At 52.3% G+C, this 21,152-nt stretch overlaps 2 protein-coding genes across 2 annotated transcripts in view; one reads left to right on the top strand and one right to left on the bottom strand.

Annotated features, from left to right (window-relative positions):
* UNC45B (unc-45 myosin chaperone B) overlaps positions 1 to 9,035 on the bottom strand; it is a 30,175-nt gene extending 21,140 nt beyond the window's left edge. Inside the window, exons 1-7 of the mRNA XM_081218436.1 lie at positions 9,001 to 9,035; positions 8,307 to 8,474; positions 7,684 to 7,720; positions 6,304 to 6,479; positions 4,509 to 4,598; positions 1,768 to 1,935; positions 1,013 to 1,181 (exon numbers count right to left, since the gene is read on the bottom strand). Of these exons, the coding sequence (XP_081074562.1) occupies positions 1,013 to 1,181; positions 1,768 to 1,935; positions 4,509 to 4,598; positions 6,304 to 6,479; positions 7,684 to 7,720; positions 8,307 to 8,474 (808 nt within the window). The 5' untranslated portion in view covers positions 9,001 to 9,035. The remainder of the gene's footprint in view (positions 1 to 1,012; positions 1,182 to 1,767; positions 1,936 to 4,508; positions 4,599 to 6,303; positions 6,480 to 7,683; positions 7,721 to 8,306; positions 8,475 to 9,000) is intronic.
* Positions 1 to 21,152, top strand: part of NLE1 (notchless homolog 1) — a 65,837-nt gene extending 44,685 nt beyond the window's left edge. Inside the window, exons 3-15 of the mRNA XM_081218438.1 lie at positions 12,452 to 12,590; positions 12,736 to 12,879; positions 13,889 to 14,106; positions 14,709 to 14,788; positions 15,622 to 15,698; positions 15,876 to 15,973; positions 16,323 to 16,515; positions 16,981 to 17,116; positions 17,263 to 17,309; positions 18,167 to 18,369; positions 19,908 to 20,067; positions 20,174 to 20,244; positions 20,796 to 21,152. Of these exons, the coding sequence (XP_081074564.1) occupies positions 12,452 to 12,590; positions 12,736 to 12,879; positions 13,889 to 14,106; positions 14,709 to 14,788; positions 15,622 to 15,698; positions 15,876 to 15,973; positions 16,323 to 16,515; positions 16,981 to 17,116; positions 17,263 to 17,309; positions 18,167 to 18,369; positions 19,908 to 20,067; positions 20,174 to 20,244; positions 20,796 to 20,808 (1,579 nt within the window). The 3' untranslated portion in view covers positions 20,809 to 21,152. The remainder of the gene's footprint in view (positions 1 to 12,451; positions 12,591 to 12,735; positions 12,880 to 13,888; positions 14,107 to 14,708; positions 14,789 to 15,621; positions 15,699 to 15,875; positions 15,974 to 16,322; positions 16,516 to 16,980; positions 17,117 to 17,262; positions 17,310 to 18,166; positions 18,370 to 19,907; positions 20,068 to 20,173; positions 20,245 to 20,795) is intronic.

A 21,152-nucleotide genomic window follows, 5' to 3' on the forward strand; every position in this document is an offset into this window, starting at 1 on the left:
ACTAAGCCCATGCGCCACAACTACTGAGCCTGCACTCTAGAGCCCGTGAGCCACAACTACTGAAGCCCACGTGCCTAGAGCCCGTGCTCCACAACAAGAGAAGCCACGCAATGAAAAGCCCGCGCACCACAATGAAGAGTAGCCCCCGCTCGCAGCAACTAGAGAAAGCCCTTGCACAGCAATGAAGGCCTAACGCAGGCCCAGAAAATAATTAATTAATTAATTTAAAAGTAAATAAAATACTTTATAGAAAAAAGAAAAAAGACTGGAAGGATACACATGGCAGTGATAGTAGTGGTTATCTGGAGGGGTGATTACAGGTTGTTGGGATTTTTTTCGTCTTTACATATTTCTAAAATTTTCCACATTTCTCCATAAGCCCCTGTTACTTTTAAAAATTGTTGTAAAGCATGCATAAAATAAAATTTACCATTTTAACCATTTTTAAGTATGCAGTTCAGTGGCATTAAGCACATAAACACCATTGTGCAACCAGCACCACAATCCATCCACAGAACTTTTTTCACCTTGCAAAACTGAAGCTCTATCCCATCAAACAATTCCTTATTTCCTCCTCCCCCGCCCCTGGCAACCATCATTCTACTTTCTGTTTCTATGAGTTTGACTGTTTTAGAAATCACATATACATGGAATCATGCGGTATTTGTCTTGTTGTGACTGGCTTATTTCACTTAACATAATGTCCTCGAGGTTTCTCCATGTTGTAGCATGTGTCAGAATTTCCTGCCTTTTTAAGGCCGAACAATACTCCACTGTATAGATGGACACCACATTTTGTTTCTCTATTCATCCGTCGATGGACACTTGGGATGCTTCCACCTTTTAGCTGTTGTAAATTATGCGGCTGTGCCTCTGTTACTTTTATCATCAGAAAATAAATGCAAAAATATAACCAGGCCACCTCCACATGCACGGAACGCCCAGTCTAAGGTGGTAACTGACACTTCCGTGCCTCCACCCCCTTGAACCAAGGCTGAAAACTGTCTCCTACCCAGAACCAGGGCCTCTTCCTTCCCTCGATGCTCTCGCTTGTCCTCCCCAGACAGAGCGTCGATGATGGCCTGGAGCAGGTTGCAGACGGTCAGAGGCAGTTCTTCATTCTCCACGGCCATGAGGCTGCAGATTCGGTCTATCCGGACTGCGTGGAGAATCGCTGTGGCCTAGACGCCCCCAGCAAGGAGCACAGTCAGCTGGCTGCCCTCCCCTTCCAGCTGCCTTGCAGGTTAGGGAGTGGGTGATAGCTGCCCCGTGCAGTAGGGACAGAAGACCAGGCAGCCAATGCCTCATGGGACCCGTGGCCTGGGGAGTCCCTTGACGCAAGCCATGCCCCTTTCCAGAGGGGTAGAGCTGCTCCATCCAATACAGTGGCCACTCGCCACCGGGGAGGCATTGAACTCGTGTAATGCAGCGAGTTCACACTGAGATGCGCTTGTGAGGTAAAATGCACACTGGGTTTTGAAGAGTTAGTATGAAAAACTGTAAACTATCATAACCTTTGCATTCAGCTCTTCCACATAAACCACTTTCAAGAAACTTATCTTTGTTTAGTCAGACCCATTCCCAGCTCAAAGAAAAAATAAGAGGATCAATCTCTGTTGAATCTGGGGCCATACAACCAAGGTTGAGGGGAGACACTTTAGACGTTGTATCAGGGTCTATCCATGCCAGCCACGCCCTGCCCACAGGTCAATGCCAGGTCCTCAGACCGGCAGCTCTCCGTGCCATGAACCCTGCCCCTGCCCTCACCCTGGCTCGGTGGCCACTACACATGCCCGACAGGGTCCGTACTGCAGCCAACATCAGCTCAGGCCTCTTAGTGTCCAAAAGCTGCAGCAACAGGGCCACACCGTTGTTCTGGAAGATCCTCTCGGCCCCTGCTTCCTCACGGCTGAGGACAATGAGGTTGTTGGCCGCCTGAAGGAGGGAGGAAACAATGCAGGTCATGAGGGAAGTCTGGCTGCAGAGGCCTTGGCCATGAGCCAAGCACAGGGGCTGGTGCAAGGACTAGGTCTTCAAAACATCTTTATATTATTTTGCCCTATAATCCTACTCGTGGGAACATAGCCCAAGAATATAATTCAAAACAAGAAACAGAGTAACTTGCAATAAAGACCAACTGGATGAAATATATTGCAGCCATTAAAGTCATAAATGAAAAGACTCAGAAGAAGCTTGGAAAAAACATTGGTAAGCAGAAACAGAATCACAGGTTCACTCTGATTGCACTAAGGTAAAATAAACCTGTGTATATATACTTGTGGATAAGGACTTTAAAAAGGTAGGGAAATGTTAAATTAATTAAACAAGGAGGTGCCTAAGCGACTTCAGTGCCTAAGCGACTAAGTAAGCAAACCCAAACCACACTTGGCTGTACAGCAGAAATTAACACAACATTGCAAATCAACTATACTTCAATTTAAAAAAACACAAAACAAAGCAAAACCTAACCCTGTACTGCCTCAAGGTTAAGAAATCGAACCTTAAGGATGACCAATCACAAATAGCTAACGAGCCTTTCCCAAATAATGCAACTGATTCAGCTATAGCCAATCAAATAATTCTCATGTTTTGCTTCCACCTCTTTTCTATAAAAGTCTTTTTTCCTAGCTCCTGTCAGTGGAGTACCCCTAACCACTTCTGTTTTTGCGCTGCCCAATTTAAACTGATTTTGCTCAAATAAATTCTTAGAATTTTTATATGTCTCAGTTTATCTGCTAACAGAAGTGAAGTGATTTCACATGGGAAATTATTTTTCCGTTAGAAATGTTCTTCGAATATGGTTTTGGCATTGTTTGTTCGTTTATCTGTTTAGGGAAATCTGAAGTTGCAGGGGGTTCTCAGGAAGGTTGAAGGTTGTGGGCAGAGAGAGCACAAGATGGATTTGAAAGCCCTGGGTTTGAGTGCTGATTCTGCCACATGCTAGCCGTGTGACCTTGGGCAAGTCATAGCACCTCTCTGGGCCCCAGATTCCTGTCTGTAAAAACAGACAGTTGAGCTGGGTTTTCAAGTGTCTTCCCACCCTAAAGCCTTCCACCTTGAGGATATATATACAGTCATCCCTCAGTATCCGCAGGGGATTTCTCCCAGGACCCCCGCGGATAACAAAATCCACAGATGCTCAAGTCCCTTATATAAAATGGCATAGTACAGTCGGCCCTCCTTAACCACAGGCAACCAACTGAGGATCGAAATTCCTTAAAAGGCCCCAGATCTGGAGAGGAGGGCTTGAACAGGACCTGAGACCCTGGGGTTGGGCAAAGAACTCCTGAGCCAGGAAAAGGAGGAGGTAGACAAATAGGTAGGGAGGCTGATTAGAGAATTCCAGGCAAGCACGAGCTGAACCGTCACCGCTCTGTCAAGGGCTTCGTACTTCTCGAACCACTTTTATCTATAACGACTCAAGTCCTCATAAGAGTTTGCTATAAACGATAGCTGTATATTATATGGACTTATTGACCATTAAACTAACAAAAATTCCCCAGGCATTGTCTGCCAAGTTCTTATAAATATTCAGATATTCTTTTTTTTTCCTCTGAAGGACTAGAAACATTTTATTTTTAAATTTTTATTTAATTATTTATTTGGTTGCACCGGGTCTTAGTTGTGGCAGGGGGGGTTCCTTAGTTGGGGCTCACCGACTTATTAGTTGCGGCACATGGGCTCCTTAGTTGTGGCATGCGAACTCTTTTAGTTGTGGCACGCATGTGGGATCTAGTTCCCTGACCAGGGATTGAACCCAGGCACCCTGCGTTGGAAGCGCAGTCTTAACCACTGGACCACTAGGGAAGTCCCTAGAAACATTTTAAAAATGCAGCAAATTTGGCTAAGAGGATGGTATTCTGAATAAAGATTTTCATATTTCAGAATGACTTGTTGCAATGTTTTGAAATGGAATAAAACATTATTTTAATGTGTCATTGTTTCTCAGGGCCAAAAGTAGGGTGAGGCAAGAAAGACACCTTGGGTGCAAAATTTATGGGGCACCAAAAACCTCTGTAATCAAGATAAATGCGATGCATTTAATAAATTTAATAAATTTGTATGTAATATGTAAATAAGTTTAATAAATTTGTAAATGCAATGCATTTAATAAATTTGTATTTAATGCAATGTTTTAAAATATCAAAATCAGGGGCTTCCCTGGTGGCGCAGTGGTTGAGGGTCCGCCTGCCGATGCAGGGGACACGGGTTCATGCCCCAGTCCGGGAGGATCCCACATGCCGCGGAGCGGCTGGGCCCGTGAGCCATGGCCGCTGAGCCTGCGCGTCCGGAGCCTGTGCTCCGCAACGGGAGAGCCCACAACAGTGAGAGGCCCGTGTAACGCAAAAAAAAAAAAAAATCAATTTTGTTTACTTTCTCCAAGGAGCCTCCTCCCTGGCCTGCAACCTGTCGGCGGCGTTACCGCCCAGACACAGGAGCAGAGTCTGCAGCGGAAGTACAGTTACCTGGCAGGTCCCAAGAGCACCCGCTGCCGGCCCAGCACCCACCTTCTCCAGCTTATCAGCTTCACTGTTTCCGTCCAGGAGAATCTCAAACATATTCTGTACCCTCGAGTCTGTGGAGAACTGCACACGGAGCTGAGGAGAGAGGAGGGAGTGGGGAAGAAGGCAGGCAGGGGTCCCTGTCATTCCAGTCGGCATAAAGTTCATCTCAATTAATAGTTTCCTGTCTCCCTCCATCATTTATTCATTCAACAAACACTTACTGAACAACTACTACAAGTCAGACACTGTATAGAATGGAGAACAAAGTCAAGTCCTTGCCCCACAAAGCTGACAGTCTAGTTACATTTGCCATCCCATTTGGTCTTCACAAGTCTTGGAAGGCAAAGGATCATCACCCCAGTTTTGAAGTCTAGTAAACAATTAGCTATTAGACATTTTAATATGGGCTAAAGGGCTTCCCTGGTGGCGCAGTGGTTAAGAATCCTCCTGCCAATGCAGGGGACACGGAGTCAAGCCCTGGTCCGGGAAGATCCCACATGCCGCGGAGCAACTAAGCCCGTGCGCCACAACTACTGAGCCTGCGCTCTAGAGCCCGTGAGCCACAACTGCTGAAGCCCGTGCACCTAGAGCCCATGCTCCGCAGCAAGAGAAGCCACCGCAGTGAGAAGCCCGCGCACCACAGGGAAGAGTAGCCCCCACTCGCCGCAACTAGAGAAAGCCCGCGCGCAGCAACGAAGACCCAACGCAGCCAAAAATAAGTAAAATAAATTTAAAAATATATGTATGGGCTAAAACAGAAATATATCTTCAGGATCGGAAACCTGAAGCAGTTTCTAAGTACCTTTTCAAGCAAATTAAAACCGTTATTTTTGAATGTCTCATCCCTCACTCTCCCAACCCCAGTGCTCTGAAGCTTTCATGAAGTGACCGAACCAATCCATCGTCCCCCATCTTGCAAGCTCCGTCTGCACCTTTCACTGCTGTTTTCTGGTGGTCTACGGTGCCACCTATTTCCATCACTCCTTAGTCTGTATTTTTTTTTTTTTCCGGTATGCGGGCCTCTCACTGTTGTGGCCTCTCCCGTTGCGGAGCACAGGCTCCGGACACGCAGGCTCAGCAGCCATGGCTCACGGGCCCAGCCGCTCCGCGGCACGTGGGATCTTCCCGGACCGGGGCACGAACCCGTGTCCCCTGCATCGGCAGGCGGACTCTCAACTGCACCACCAGGGAAACCCCTTAGTCTGTATTTTGTCAGCCCTTGAGTCTGCACTCTGGACAGTACGACGTGGTCCCACCATGGGGCTGTCCCAGGCACAAAGAAGTTACTGTGTGTCTTGGAGCAAGGAGCTGCGTGATCAGTTACCTTCCCGCTCTTACAGTGGGGAAAGCAACACCCCAAGGGGTCCCTCAGAAAATTGGTAGCTAAGCCAGTACTAGGGTGCAGGATCCTCATCTCTGGTCCAAGTTCTCCCGACCCCACTCCACTTGCCTAGAAAAGATTCCCTGTTCCTACTGGTTCCTGGCTGTCCTCCATTCCCCAGCAATACCCTTCCCCCAGTTCCTAGGTTTCTCCTGCTGCCTTTGTCCTCCCAGAGAGGAAGATCATGGTGCAGACATACTGAGTTGCAATTTTTTAAAAAGCCTCCATCTGGAATTTAAAAGACTGTTGTTCTAGTCCTGGCTGGCTTGCACCCTCGAACAAGCATCACGGCATCTCTGATCACTCACCCAACGGTGTGGAGGTAGGCCAGCCCTGCCTGATGTCCTGTTCCCCTAACTGGTCCCTACTAGGAATGGGGAGAGGCAGCCAAGGCTTATGTGCAAGGGTCCGGCTCACCTTCTCCTGGATGCTGGTGTTGAGCCTCCTCAGCGTCTCCTGGAAGTTCTGGTTCTGTGGCTCCAGGGTGGCACAGCATTGCACATCCTTGAAGGCCTGGGCCAACTTCCCCAGGTGCTCCAGTGCCTGGCATCGCCGATACAGAGCCTTGATGTCCGAGGAGTTGATGTCGATGGCTAGCAAGGGGGACAGGCAAGGCCTCAGGGGGCCGAGCTACAGACCACCTTCCCCTCCCCCACTGCTGCCCCCAACTGCAGGGCTTCTGTGCCTTCCTTGGAGAGTATGCATCCGTGTACACTATCTGGTCCAAGGCTCCCCTTTGTTAGGGAGGCGGTAAGAATTACAGTCTCATGGTTGGAAGGGAGCTTAAGGGTCATCTTGTCTAATTCCTGACTCTCCAGTCTCGGCTCAGTGATCCCTGCCAAAGGCTCATCCAGCTGGTGCTTGCATACCTCTAGCAGTCCGGGAGCTCCTTCCTTCTCAAGGCAGACAGCTCCTTCGGAGAGCCCTTCCCTCCTCCCACCTGAAACATATCTTCCTGTAAGTTTGCCCTTTTGTCTTGAGTCTAGCCCTGGAACACGTGAGATGAAATCCAATCCTTCTTCCTCGTGACAGCCTTTAAGGTATCTGAAGGCAGCTCCCTGTCCCACCTGGGAGTTCCTTCTCTGAGCTAAGTATTGCCACTTCCCTGCTCTTCACAGGACGTGTTTCCAGTCGCCTTTCCAGCTGGGTCCCTCCCTTCTGAACTCACTCCAGACTATCTCTGTTTCTCCTTAAAAAAAGTGACCAAATCAAACCCCAACACAGACCTATGCAGAGGAGAATCTCCTTCATTCTGCATATTATAGCTCTAAAAATACAGCCAGGAGAAGTGTTCCCATTTTGATCGTGCTCTTAAGCCTAAGTTCTCTCAGAACTTGAGGCACTCCATGGCCAGCGTTGACGTATGTTTATTCCTCCTAGTGTCTGTGGAATGAAATAGTGCCTCCGTCTTCCCCTCAGGAAGCCCGGTCCCCACAGAGTGGACCAGGCTGATGCCCTGGTTATGGGAACCAGCCCTCTCCCCCCGCCATCCCATGGGAACATCTCCAAACTTCCAACAAACTGGCTGTGTCCTTACCGTGACAAAAGGATTTCTGGAAGCCACCTTCTAAGCAAAGAAGCTGCCCCAGCATATTTAACATGTAAAAATGTGACTTAGGGATGGCTTTTCTGAAGTTCTCCTTTCACATAAGGATGGTACATCTGAAGCCCCACCTACAATGCCCAGGATGGCGTCTATACAATCGGTCATCCCTGCGAGTGTTGAGAGCCTCTTGGACTAAACAGGGATGCAGAAGGGGAGGGAGGGAGGGCAAGGTCCGAGTGAGGGGGGCTCACCTCTCGAGGCATCTGAAGCCGCCTGAACATAGCTCTCCTGAGAAACGGGGAAGGAGGAAACTTGGTTAATGTGGGCCCGACACAGTGACAGCCAGAGAGGGTCCCCGAGGCGAGGAGAGAGGGCTCGCTGGCAGCTGCCACTGTCAGAGGCCAGGGGAGCGCCCCTCACTGGGCATGGAAAAGTGGACGAGCTTTGGCATCAGGCAAACTCGGGTCTGAACCCAGCTCTGCTGCTAACCACCTGGAGATCTTAGGGAAGTTACTGAGCCCTCCTCTGAGTCTTGAGTTTGTTATCTGCGATATGGGCATGGAAGCAGCAGCGACCTCCCGGTCTGCGGTTGAAATGGCACGAAATAACCTATGAAAAGCCCCTGTCATGATGCCACTTCCCATGAGGCTGCTTCCCGCGGGATGAGAACTAGCTCCATGGATGAATTTCTGTCTCCCAGAGGAGTGGGTCAGGCAATGGGTACCAGAAAGCAGTGGGAGGCGCCCTTCTCCAACCTGAGGGGTCCAGTGAGAGGGCTGGGATGATAGGCGTGCCCGTCAGGAGGAGGGGGCCGCCTCCACACCCCTGCTTCCCAGCCCTGGCCCTCAGCTCCCTGCCCCGCTTCATCCCAGACCGTTTTCAGGCCACAGGCTGCCCGGTTCCGATAGAGCGTGGCCAGGAGGGCCTTATCCTTGGTCAGCTTCAGGGCTTGGCTATAGCTCCTCGCTGCGGCCTTGTAGTCCTGGCGCTGGAAATGCCCGTTGCCTTCCTCCTTCAGCTGCACTGCTTCTGCCTCGGCCATCTGCGGGGACAGGATGAGCTCCGTCTGGCCGGCCCCTCCCTCCAGACCCGGGGCTGGGTTCCTGGCCTGAGGTCTGGAGCACCAGGTGCCCCATCGACCAGGAGGGGAGGGGAGGATGCTGCCTGCAACGGGCCCACCCGGAGTGCCCGCGAATCCTTTGCCCAGAAGGACATCACAGCATTTGCTCGGAGCGTGGCCCGAGTCGAGAGGGGGTCTCAGCGACCCTGTTCCTAGGGAGTTCTGCTCAATAGTATATAACAACCTAAATGGGAAAAGAATCTGAAAAAAGAATAGATCCATGTATATGCAGAACTGAATCACTTTGCTGTACACCTGAAGCTAAGGCAACATTGTTAACCAATTCTACTCCAATATAAAATTAAAAAAACAAATTCCCTCTTCCTCCCTCTCTCTCCCTCCCAGCTAGACACACCAAGGGCCTGAGTTCTCACTGCAGGCCTGAACCTTTCTGGGTCCCCCTTCTCCCTCCCCAGTCCAAGGAACTCTCCAGGCCAGCTCACCTCACTTTCTCACAAGGACAGTGTTCTCGGTCTGTGCTCCCCGGGGTGCTGCTCCCGTGTGTGTGTGTGTGTGTGTGTGTGTGTGTGTGTGTGTGTGTGTGTGTGTGTGTGTGTGTGTGTGTGTGTGTGTGTGAACCCCCAGCCAGCGTCCGCCTGCCCCTCCTAGCCCCACCCCAGGAGACTTTATCAGCCCTGCTAGTGGCTCCAGACCATATTTGGCCACAGGGGCAGGTGCCCCTGGAGTCTGTCACTGATACTCAGGGCCCTCCCCCTCCCCAGACTGGACAGTCATGACCACGTGGAGGTTCTGACTAACTCCTGCCCCAGTACCCCACTCAGGGGCGGTCCTGGGGACTCAGGCACTCATACCCCAAAGAGTGAGAGAAAGATCCAGAGGGACGGGAACCCCCCAGCACCCCCTCCCTCCCTCGGCACGGCTCTAATGCCGCTTGTCCACCTCCATCCCAGATAAACAGCCTCCTCTCCCCTCCCCCACCACTGTTATTTTGGGAGCAGAGTGACAGCTGAGGGGCTGGCAGACTTGGACACACACAGCAGCTGCCCAGGTCCCAGGCCAACTGGAGACATCCAGAAATGCCCTTCTGGAGGGAGGAGGGAAGACGAAGGAGGAATGTTCCTTCCCCTCTTCCCCTTGGCCACAACTCCCCTACCCCTTCCACCTGTTGAAAATGTCCTCGCTTTTCAGAGAGACCCATGGACTTGCTGTCTCACTTTGGTGGAAGTGGGTTGTTTCTTTGTTCCACTCTGCACATCTTCTGTGGTTCCTCCCCGTCTGTATGGAGTGGCTATATTCAGCCTCTCTCTCCCATCAGACTGGGAGCTCCCAGAGGACGGGCTCTGTTCATCCCCCACCAGAGTGAAGTCTTCTCCCACAGCAAGAGCTGGGGCAACCTGGGAATTCCCTGAGACCAAGAACTGTGCCCCCTAACTGACTGGGACTTGCGGAGTCCCCCTCAGCAGAAGGGGGTCTTCGTGGGACAAGAGCTATGTATTCACTAAAAACTGTGAATCAGGGACTTCCCTGGTAGTCCAGTGGTTAAGGCTCCGTGCTCCCACTGCAGGGGGCATGGGTTTGATCCCTGTTCGGGGAACTAAGGTCCTGCATGCTGCTCCACGTGGCCAAAAAACAAAAACAAACAAACAAAAACCCCCAAACTGTGAATCACTATGTTGTGCACCTGAAACTTATGTAATATTGTAAATCAACTATACCTCAATGTTAAAATTTTAATTAAATTGAAAATTTTTAATTAAAAAAAAAAACTATGTATTCATCACCAGAGAGGGTCTCCCCTGGGGCAGGAATTGTTTCTCCTCATCCGACTGAGGGCTCCTAAGAGAAATTTATGAGGTTGTCCCTACTTGGATTCAGAATTCTCCCGCATTTCTGTGTCTCTGAGCCTGAGCTGTGGGCACCCTCCCAGAGGGCAAGGATAGCATCTCATGCAGTTTGTTTTCCCCTGGCACAGAGCCTGGAAGAATCAGTGCCCAATGCATGTTCCTAAATGAATGAATGAATGAATGAATGAAGGCTTTGTGCTGATGCTTTGCTTCACTTACTACCATTCTGTCATCCTCTCCCCTATATCTTCAAACTGAGAAAGATACTGCAGGAAAAAAAGCCTAGGTGGGATCACTCACACTAGATTCTGCTCTTAGCTCTGTGACCTTGAAAACACAGCTCTGTGACTTTGGACAAGTTCTACTGCTCTGCTGGACACAAGATCCAGCCCTGATATATGTTTGTTGACCGAATAAACGAATGAATGGATGGGTGAATTCCCTGCCCCCAACCCCGGGGCTCCTTTGTGGGCGGCTCTCTGTAGCAGTGATATAATATGGTAAAGGATCCTGCCATTGGCAGAGAGAGATCCAAGGGACCCTAGATTCAAATCCTGATTCAGTAATTCATTCCACAAGCATTTCTTAAGCATTTGCTATGTGCCAGAAACTGCGAATGATTATGGAAGCAGAGAACATTCATGGGGGTAAGGATTTGTGTCTATTTTGTTCACTTACATATCCCAAGTGTCTGCAACAGTGCGTGGTATGTCGTAGGTGGTCAATAATATTTGTTGAATGAATGGATGAAAGACTTCCATGGATCTGTGATTTCTGAAGAATACCAAGGTGTTTTGAAATCAGGAAACATGACATTGTTTCAGAGAAGGTTTCCCTGAATAAATGATTGAATGAGTTAATGTACATAGAGCTCCTAGAACAGTGTCTGACAGAGACCTTTGTTAAATGATTGAATGGATATTTAAGGCAAGACCTGAAGAATGAGGAACTGTTCCTGAATGTATTCATCAGCTCAGGCTGCCATAGCAAAATACCACAACTGGGTGGCTTAAACAACAAAAATTTTTTATTCTCACAATGCTGGTGGCTAGAAGCCTAAGATCAAGGTGCCATCATTAGGGTTGGTTTCTGGTGAAACTTCACTTCCTGGCTTGTAGACAGCCACCTTCTGCGGTGTATTCACGCAGCCTCCTCCCTGTGTGAGAGCAAAGAGAGGTGTGGGACGGCAGGGGGAGAGCACGCGCGAGCTGTTGTTTCTCCTCTTCTTATAAGGACACCAGTCCTATCAAATTTGGATACCATCTTTATGACCTCAACGTAACCTTTATTACATCCTTATAGAGTCTATCTCCAAATACAGTCACACTGGGGGTTAGGGCTTCAACAAAGGAATTGGGGGTGTGTGTGCACAGGTCTGTATCAGTTCCAGAAAACAGCATGGGCAAAAGCACTTGGAAGATCTAAGAAATAGCCAGAAAGATTTGATCTTAAAGTGAGAGGAGTGGCTGGAGAGGTAAGGCTGAGTGGACCATTATAAGGAGTCTGATTTTTTCCTGCCTGTAATGGGAGCCATTGTAGGGTTTTAGGACAGAAAGTAACAGACCAGAGTTTTGGTTTGAAACGTCACTCTGGTTGCTGTGTGGAGAACACACAGGAGGAGGCAGGGTAGAGACAGGGAGGCAAGTGAAGAGGCTATTGTAGGGACCACGGTTGACTCAGAGCAGAGTGTGACAGTGGAGGTGGAGAGAACAGATTCTAGATAGGTTCATGAGGCAGCATTGGCAGAGCCTGAGACTCCCGGGATGCAGTGGGGAGAGAGAGCAAGACAGCGAGAAAGAGAGAGAAAGAGAAAGAGAGAGAGAGGGAGAGGAGCTGACAGGAAGATCCCAGGTTTCTGGTAAGAGCGCTCCTGGTCCGACTCTGCTTTAGTTCCTCATCTGTAACATGGGGTGAAAAGAGTTGTGAGGATTAAATGAGTTACATATGTAAAGCACTTAGAACAATGCCTGATACATTGCTATCGTTATCATTATCATTATTGTTATTGCTCTACACTGTTGAAAATGTAAGAATTTTTTGCTTCTGTACGCATCAAGTATTATTAATTTATTTGATCCATTTATTTGAGGCCAGGCGCGGCGCGACACTTCCCCTCCGCAACACCAGAGGGCGATGTGGCGGATTGCAGCACCGCTGGACCACCGGGGCGGCGCTCCGTCCCGCCGGAGCTTTCCCCTCCACGTGGGGACGCAGGATGGCGGCGGTGGCGGCGGTGGTGGCGGTGGGTGGGCCTGTGTGGGGGCGGGGGCGCCGCGGCTGGGCGCTCGGGCCGGGGTCCCCGAGGCCGGAGGGAGGCGGAAGTGGGGGCCCTTCGGTCCGGGCGGCGTGCATGACGCCCGCCGCGCTTGTCCGCACAGGACGAGGCGGCGACGCGCGACGTGCAGCGACTGCTAGTGCAGTTCCAGGATGAGGGCGGGCAGCTGCTGGGCTCCCCGTTCGACGTGCCCGTGGACATCACCCCGGACAAGCTGCAGCTCGTGTGCAACGCGCTGCTGGCCCAGGTGAGCGGCGGGCCTGGCGGCCCCGCGTCTTCTCCGCCGGGCGGAGGGCGGGCGGCGCTGCCCTGGTCGGGGACGCAGGGGATCAGGAGACCGAAGGTCTCGGGTACATCCCCACTCTCCCACAGGGGTGATAACATCCCGGCGGTGCCATCTGCCTTGGGGCGGGTCGGAAGATGTGATCAGCGTGAGAGCGCTTTACGCGCCCACCATCGGGAGTTCACCCGTGGAGAGAGACCGCGTTTTGAACGCATTGGGTGCATCGTAACAATGATTCCTTGTCACAGCTCCTCATTATATTCCCATTGTTATTAATATCCCCATTTTACAGTGCTCCTGTAAAACTGACCATTCAGTTATTTGTATGGCGTTGCGCAGTAGGTGGTAGATTGGGAGTTGGAAGCCAAGTGTCAGATTCAAAACTCATGCTCTCCTAAGCCGGTGTTTATCAGATGCTGCCGTCTATTGAAGAGTGGGAGGCTGTTTAAAAATGCAATACCTGGACCCCACCCAAGACTTACCACACCAGACCGTGGGGTGAAGCAGAGGGTCTACCTTTTTCAGTCAGCTTTTTGGATGCTTCTTACACATTACGCAGCATGGTCTGGTGGTTTAGAAAACGCTGCATAATGCTATATGCTAACCCTAATCCTGGACTTTAGTTTTCTTTCTGAAGAACCTGAATTAGGCATTAGCAATAGGACGTTGCGTTAATCACTTAGTTGCTCTGAGCCTCAGTTTTTTTCATCTATCAATATTAATGCCTCCTTCCCAGGGTGGTTGTGAGATTCAGATATAGAATTTTGAAGTGGTGTGTAAGTGTCTTGCAGTCGCTCTTCAAGGATTAAAAACGTCTTGCTGAATGGGGAATGATGGGGGAAACCCAAGCAGGGTGGTTTGAAAAGTAGGAAGCGTTGCCTGCCCACAGCTCACGGAGGGTGGGGGTCCCTGGTGGAGGTGGCCTTGCCCATCCTTTGATGGGGGGGGGGTTCTCTTTTCTGTTGTCCTCCAGGAGGATCCCCTGCCGCTGGCTTTCTATGTCCATGATGCCGAGATCATCTCGTCCCTGGGGAGGACACTGGAGTCACAGGCGGTGGAGACAGAGAAGGTCCTTGACATCGTCTACCAGCCCCAGGCTATCTTCAGGGTTCGCGCTGTGACCCGCTGCACCAGCTCCTTGGAGGGTCACAGCGAGGCAGTCATTTCTGTGGCCTTTAGCCCTACAGGAAAGTAAGGACAGCTGCAGAGTCATTGAGGAGAGTGTGGGTGCAGCTGCTGGCGGGGGTGGGGGGACTCCCAAGTTATGCTCAATGGGGCCTCTGGATGCCCACCCTAGACCCAAGCTCTGGACTCAGGTTGCAAGTAAGGGACTTCCCCGGTGGAGTTTGGTCCCCAAAGGTCAAGGACACCTGCCTTGGCAGAGCCCTTCCTGGACTTGACCTCAGGAGGTCTGAGCTGCAAACTCTCCTCTCTCCCTTTCTAGCCATGTGACCTGGGCAAGTCATTTAACCTCTCTCTGAGTTAGTTGTTCACCTGAGAAATAGGGTTTATTTGATTCTCACAATCCTATGAAGATAGTAAGAAGCTTTAAATCTGGTTATGACTGTGGCCATTCCTTTTAAGAAGGACAAGGAGAGAAATGGCCTCCTGGGGTCTTCTCCCAGATGGCATCGGTGTTACATTTCTCCTTCTCAGAAGAGAAAATTCCAGTCCCAGATTCTGTTGCCAGAAGATGATTGACTAGGCAGCAGGAATGTACGTGTGCAGTGTTTCCGGTGTGCCCCACCCCTTGTCCTCACTGCAGAGGTCAGGTGGCCTCTCTTCTTCCCCAGGTACCTGGCCAGTGGCTCTGGAGACACTACTGTGCGCTTCTGGGATCTCAGCACTGAGACACCACATTTCACGTGCCAGGGTCAGTACCCAGTTACCCACTCAGGGGGTTTTAATGCAGTGGCGGGTGGCTGATTGACTCAGCTCTTTAGTTCCTGAGGAGGAGAGGAGGCCCAGAGCACATTCCAGCCCCTTGACATCCAGTTAGTGGCTGCCTGTTGCTAGGTAGAGACCTTACCCTTGAGCCCCGCCAGCCACTTACAAACAAGCAGAGCCTGGACGGAAGAGTCAGCGTGGGGTTGTGGGCAGGGGCTAACTGCCTGGTAGCAAGGAGAGCCAGGCTTAAATCCAGTCTCTGCCCTAGTGGTTCTCAAACTTGAACGTGCATCAGAATCACCTGGAGGGCTTGTTAAAATATAGATTTCTGGGTCCCACCCCCAGAATTTTGTCTCCTTAGGTCTGGGGTGTGACCTGAAATTTGCGTTTCAAGTTCCCAGGCATTGCTGATGCTGCCGGCCTGGGGACCTCACAGTAGCTGGGTGATCTTGTAGGTAGGCCTTGCTTCCTTTCTAAGCTTTGGTTTTCTCATCTGGAGAATGGGGATGATACTTCTTGCTTTGCCCCATACTCTAGAGCTGTCACGAGAACTGTAGGACTGATGTGTGTGAAAGAACTTTATATCCTTATGTAGCACATAAGGAACTACTAGAAAGTGGCAGTGTTATCTGTGCGGCGAGATGCACGGCCCTAGCACTTGGGAAGGATTCTGCCTTTGCCTAGGAAGCCTCATCTCTTCTGTTCGATCGTTCAGTCATTCAGCAGCTAGCTAAGGAGTTTCTGCAGCGTGCCAGGCATTGCTAGGCAACGGGGATAAAGAAAGGTGTGGTCCCCCTTTCTCCCCCACTGCTTTCTTAGGACACAGACACTGGGTCCTTAGCATATCCTGGTCCCCAGACGGCAAGAAGCTGGCTTCAGGCTGCAAGAATGGCCAGGTAGATGGGGGTCAGGGTAATTAGGCAGGGATTCTGGGGCTCCCTTCCTGCGAGATGGGTCAGAATCAGGTTCTGGGGTCTTCGGGGAGGGGTGAGCGGGGGCGATGGGCGGTGGACACTTGGTGGGACCAGGGGAAGGGTGGGGAGGGTTATTTTCGATGAGCTGCTGTCCTTCAGGTTCTCCTGTGGGACCCAAGCACAGGGAAGCAAGTGGGCAGGACCCTTGCCGGCCACAGCAAGTGGATCACAGCCCTGAGCTGGGAGCCCCTCCATGCGTGAGTGACACTGACAGCTGGGTGAATGAGGAGCCAGGGCTTCAAAGCCGTAGCCCTCCCCTGCTTGGAGGAGTCTTATGTGAGGGGACGGGGTAGGCAGTGTGACCGCCAGTGACAGCGTGGCAGGCAGTGGGGAAGGTCTTCGGCACCTGTGTTGCGCGGGCGGGGCGGGGGGAGGGCGGTGGTGCTCATCACGGGGCCTGAGAGCCACCTTGCAGCGCAGCCAGATCTTGGGGTCAGGAAGCTGTCGAGACATTATCCCTGGTCTTAGCGCTGGGGATCGGGAGGCAGTGTTGGAAGACAGGCATCGCCAGGTCAGAAGTGAGGACACGTCTCCCTTTCTTCCCAGCAACCCCGAGTGCCGCTACGTGGCCAGCAGCTCCAAGGACGGCAGCGTGCGTGTCTGGGACACGGCTGCGGGCCGCTGTGAGCGCATCCTCACTGGGCACACACAGTCAGTCACCTGTCTCCGGTGGGGAGGGGACGGGCTTCTCTACTCCGCCTCCCAGGACCGCACCATCAAAGTCTGGAGGGCTCATGATGTAAGAGCTAGGAGAGGCCCGGAACCAGCCTGGGGAAATCTTGGTCCAGGGAGGTTGACCACTGTTTCCTGGGTGGTTGGGGAAGTGCTTCGGGAATGGGGGTCTTATTATAGCAGAGGTTCCAGGACCCCTTAGCACGGCCAGGCTCTGGAAATTTCCTGCTGTAGGAAGCCTATTTAGGTTTATCGAACCTGCCGTATCCCAAACTTATTTGACCAGAGCCCTTTTCTGTGACATTTCCCTTCTGTGAAACATATTTCCAGAAACAGTGCTCTGGGCTGGTACCCTTATTTTACAGATGAGGAGAGACTTGAGTCCAGAGGGGTGATTTGATTCAGATCACAGTGAATGAGGGCCCTACTTCTGAGTCCCACAGTGCCCATCTTCTGGGGCTGATCTGGGGGTGCATGTTCCCAGGGGCGGAGACTGCTCTGTGTGTGTCTGACCTGTCTCCCTTCGCCCTAGGGTGTGCTGTGCCGGACTCTGCAAGGCCATGGCCACTGGGTGAACACCATGGCCCTCAGCACCGACTATGCCCTGCGCACGGGGGCCTTTGACCCAGCTGAGGCCTCAGTTAACGCCCAGGATCTCCGAGGGTCCTGTGAGTGAGCGGGGGTGGGGAGAAGGAGCCAGTTCTCAAGGTTAACATGCGAGAGGCGGACCTAGGCTGGCGGGGCGGGTACTTGCTCTTTGTGTTGGATTTTCTCATCAGCCTTGTTCCTTCTCTCCTTCGATACCTGGACACAGTGCAGGAGTTAAAGGAGAGAGCTCTGAGCCGCTACGGCCTCGTGCGGGTGAGTATCTGCCAGCACTGCCAGCTCTGTGCGCTCCTCCTCGTCCCCAAAACACTGCAGACGCTCAGGCCCTTCTCCCTTGTAGCCCCAGCTCAGACGTACCTTTTCTGGAAAGTTCTTCCTGATAATCCTAGTTTACAATCCTAAAAACCATAATGTGCTGGGGATCATTTTATTTCATTTTGTTTTGTTTGTTCATCTGTTTGTTTGCAATCCTCAGGTACCTCTCTTTTTTATTTTATTTGGTTTCAGTAACACATTCACATGGTCTAAGGTTCAAGGAAAACAAAAAGGGGAATTCCCTGGTGGTCCAGTGGTTAGGACTCGGCACTCTCACTGCCAAGGGCCCGGGGTTCGATCCCTGGTCGGGGAAGTAAGGTCCTGCATGCTGCACGGCATGGCCCAAAAAATAAAAAAAATTTTTTTAAATGCAGAGAACACAAAGCAGTAGGGGCCATTTTAGGTGGTGGAAAGTCTCTCCTCTCTGTTGCACCTTCATCCGTGCCTTCTGGAAGCATCCAGTGCTACCAGTGTCTCGTGTCTCCTTCCAGAGGCGTCATATATACACATACACATATACGTGTACACTACACACAGTACGGATATACACGCGTATACAAGCCCACATGTAAAATCCTTCCCCTTTTTAGCACACCACTCTGTACCTTGCTTCTTCTTGTAATTATACGTCATAGAAATGGTCCCGTCCCGTGTGCAGGAAGTCTCCCTTTGGGGGAAGTAACCAGCCTCCTTTCTCCAGTCCTGGACTCCGTGCTGGTGTTGAGCAGTCAGTGGTGTGTTCGCTGCCGAGGTCAGGCTCTCCTCTCTGAGACCAGGTGCGCTTTGTGCCTCCCCAGGGCCGGGGCCCAGAGAGGCTGGTGTCTGGCTCCGACGACTTCACACTGTTCCTGTGGTCCCCGGCGGAGGACAAGAAGCCCCTGGCACGGATGACGGGGCACCAGGCCCTCGTCAACCAGGTGGTCTTCTCCGCGGACTCGCGCGTCATCGCCAGCGCCTCCTTTGACAAGTCCATCAAGCTGTGGGATGGCAGGACGGGCAAGTGAGTGGCGGGCGTGGGGAGGGGAGGAGCGTCGCTCTCTTCCTCCGGAGGGAGCTTGGCCCTGGCAAGTGTTTGGATTTTCTGAGCTTCTCGTTTCCTCTTCTGAATGTGCAGACCCCCTACCTCTCTGCTTTGTTACAGGGATTAAATGAGGTGGTCCGTTTAGCACCATCACTAAGTGGGCGCTGAAAATGCTAGCTTCTTTCATATCTAGGGAGGAAATGATGTTAAAGCTGGCCAAGGGAATTGCCTGGCGGTCCAGTGGTTAGGATTCTGTGCTCTCACTGCCAGGGATGCGATCCCTGGTCGGGGAGCTAAGATCCTGGAAGCCGTACGGCATGGCCAAAAAAAAAAAAAAAAAAAAAAAAAAAGGCTGGCCAAGGGCCGGGGATGCAGCACAAGTGTGGGTTTGTGGTCCAGTGTTTATCTGGCCCTCCTCAGAGTGAGGCAGTGCATCACCTGGGAGCTTGATGGAAATGCAGAACCTTGGGCCCCATCCCAGACCTTGGGGATCAGATGACCTGCATTTCAAGGTCACCTTTCAAGTCTGAGAAGCACTGCTATGACGAGGCACAGTGCCCTTGCAGTTAGTTAGGAGGAGAGGCAGAGGCATGGGCGAGAAAAGGAGCAAGGAAACCCTTGTTGAGGCCGAAGGGGCACCTATGTGTCAGTCTCTGTGTATTTTCACACCACAGCCCTGTGAAATAGATCATTCAGTTTCTTTTGCTTTTTTTTTTTTTTTTTTTTTTCTGGCTGTGTTGGGTCTTCGTTGCTGCACACGGGCTTTCTCTAGTTGTGGCGAGCAGGGGCTACTCTTGGTTGCGGTGCGCAGGCTTCTGGTTGCAGTGGCTTCTCGTGTTGCGGAGCACGGGCTGTAGGCGCGTGGGCTTCAGTAGTTGTGGCTCACGGGCTCAGTAGTTGTGGCTCGCAGGCTCTAGAGCGCAGTCTCAGTAGTTGTGGCGCACGGGCTTAGTTGCTCCGCGGCATGTGGGATCTTCCCGAACCAGGGCTCGAACTTGTGTCCCCTGCATCGGCAGGCGGATTCTTAACCACTGCGCCGCCAGGGAAGCCCTGGTTTCTTTTTAAGGTAAGGAAACTGAGTCTCAGAGAGGCCCAACGACTTGCACCAGCAGACACAGCCAGTCTGTCCCGACCAGGTTCCAGGTGGGCCTGGCCCACTGTTTCTCCATGCCACCTGTCAGCAGGCACCTGTCCTGGTGGTTGGGGGAGGGTGGTGTCGTGCAGATGGGCTAAGCAGACGGCTGCATTGGATTCCGAGGCTTGCAAAGTTGAGCAGGTATGGAGGCCTGGCAAGAAGCATTCTAGAAGCAACTCGTTTGGAGAAGTTTTCCAGCATCGTAATGACCGGTAAAGATTAAATTGGTCTGGGGTGGGGACCAGACAGTGAGATTTTGTAAAAGTTCCCAGGTAAACCTGACACGCAGCCAAGGTTGAGAACCACCGCTGTGGGCATAGAGGACCCTTCAGGCGTGTTTGAAGATCGCATATCCATCCTCATCTTCCTTCCCCTGGCCCAGGTACCTGGCCTCGCTGCGTGGCCACGTGGCTGCCGTGTACCAGGTTGCGTGGTCGGCCGACAGCCGGCTCTTGGTCAGTGGCAGCGGTGACAGCACGCTGAAGGTGTGGGATGTGAAGGCCCAGAAGCTGGCCGCAGACCTGCCAGGCCACGCGGATGAGGTGCGGCCGACCCTCGTGGGCAAGTGGTTGAGAGGGAGTTGAAGCCTGGCCCCCCTCCCCCACCCTCCTCACTCCGCCACCGTCCCCCTCCCCCTCCCCCCTTCAGGTATACGCTGTCGACTGGAGTCCAGATGGCCAGAGAGTGGCAAGTGGCGGAAAGGACAAATGCCTCCGGATGTGAGTTTGGGGGAGGTGGCGGCTCTCCTGCCCTTGGTGACCGTCCCCTGTGGTGTAGAGTTCTAAGGGCTCTCCGGGGCCCACACCGTCCCCGAGACGGTAGCCTCCGGCGGGAGGCGGTAGTTCTTAGCACGCTGGACTTTGGAGTCCTGGGACCTAGGTCAAGTCCTTGTTCTGCCTTTCAGTGTGCCGTCGTGGAGAGCTTGGTTCCCCGGTCTCCTGGGACTTACCCGGAGACGGGAGGATCAAAGATAGGTGAATACACTTTGGAACCTGAGGGTTGTGTACTTGTAAAGGATTGCCACTGTTCGTCATCGGACAGCCTTGGTGGGCATCGCAGGGGCCAGGCCCCTGGATGAGGTCCTGGCCGAGGCAGTGGCGGGCACCTGGCCTAAGTGCCGGTGGCTGGAGCAGGGACAGTAGCCAGGGCGGGGGTAGTAGACCGGGGTGGGGGGGACCACAAGCTCTCCCCCTGGTGGGCTCCTGGGATTGTACGGCGCCTCCCTCTCCCGAGGTGGCATCCGCATCCTGCTCCATCCCTCTCTCCACAGATGGAGGAGGTGAGAAATCCCAAGGATCCCCACCTAGACTCAGCCTCTGCCAGCTGCCTGCCCTGATGGAGACCAAAGGCCGGGGTGATGACCTTGAGAATGAGCGTGGCCTGCTGTCCTCGGACAGACCCCAGTAGCGTCCCTCCCCAGAGCAGGAGGTTGAAGGTCGCGGGAGGTTATCACTGAGCTCCACCCTTGGCCGTCACTTGGTAGCTCGCTGGTGCCAGCACGGGGCGGGGCGGGGTGGGGGGGAGCGATGACCGGCCCTCACTGCTGCCCTTGCCTCCTTTCCTGAATGCCGTCTCTTTAGGGTCAGACCGCAGATTCTGTGACCAAATAAATAACTTATATTTTGAA

This window comes from Mesoplodon bidens, assembly GCF_964165515.1.
Source record: "Mesoplodon bidens genome assembly, chromosome: 19".
NCBI classification, from domain to species: domain Eukaryota; kingdom Metazoa; phylum Chordata; class Mammalia; order Artiodactyla; family Ziphiidae; genus Mesoplodon; species Mesoplodon bidens.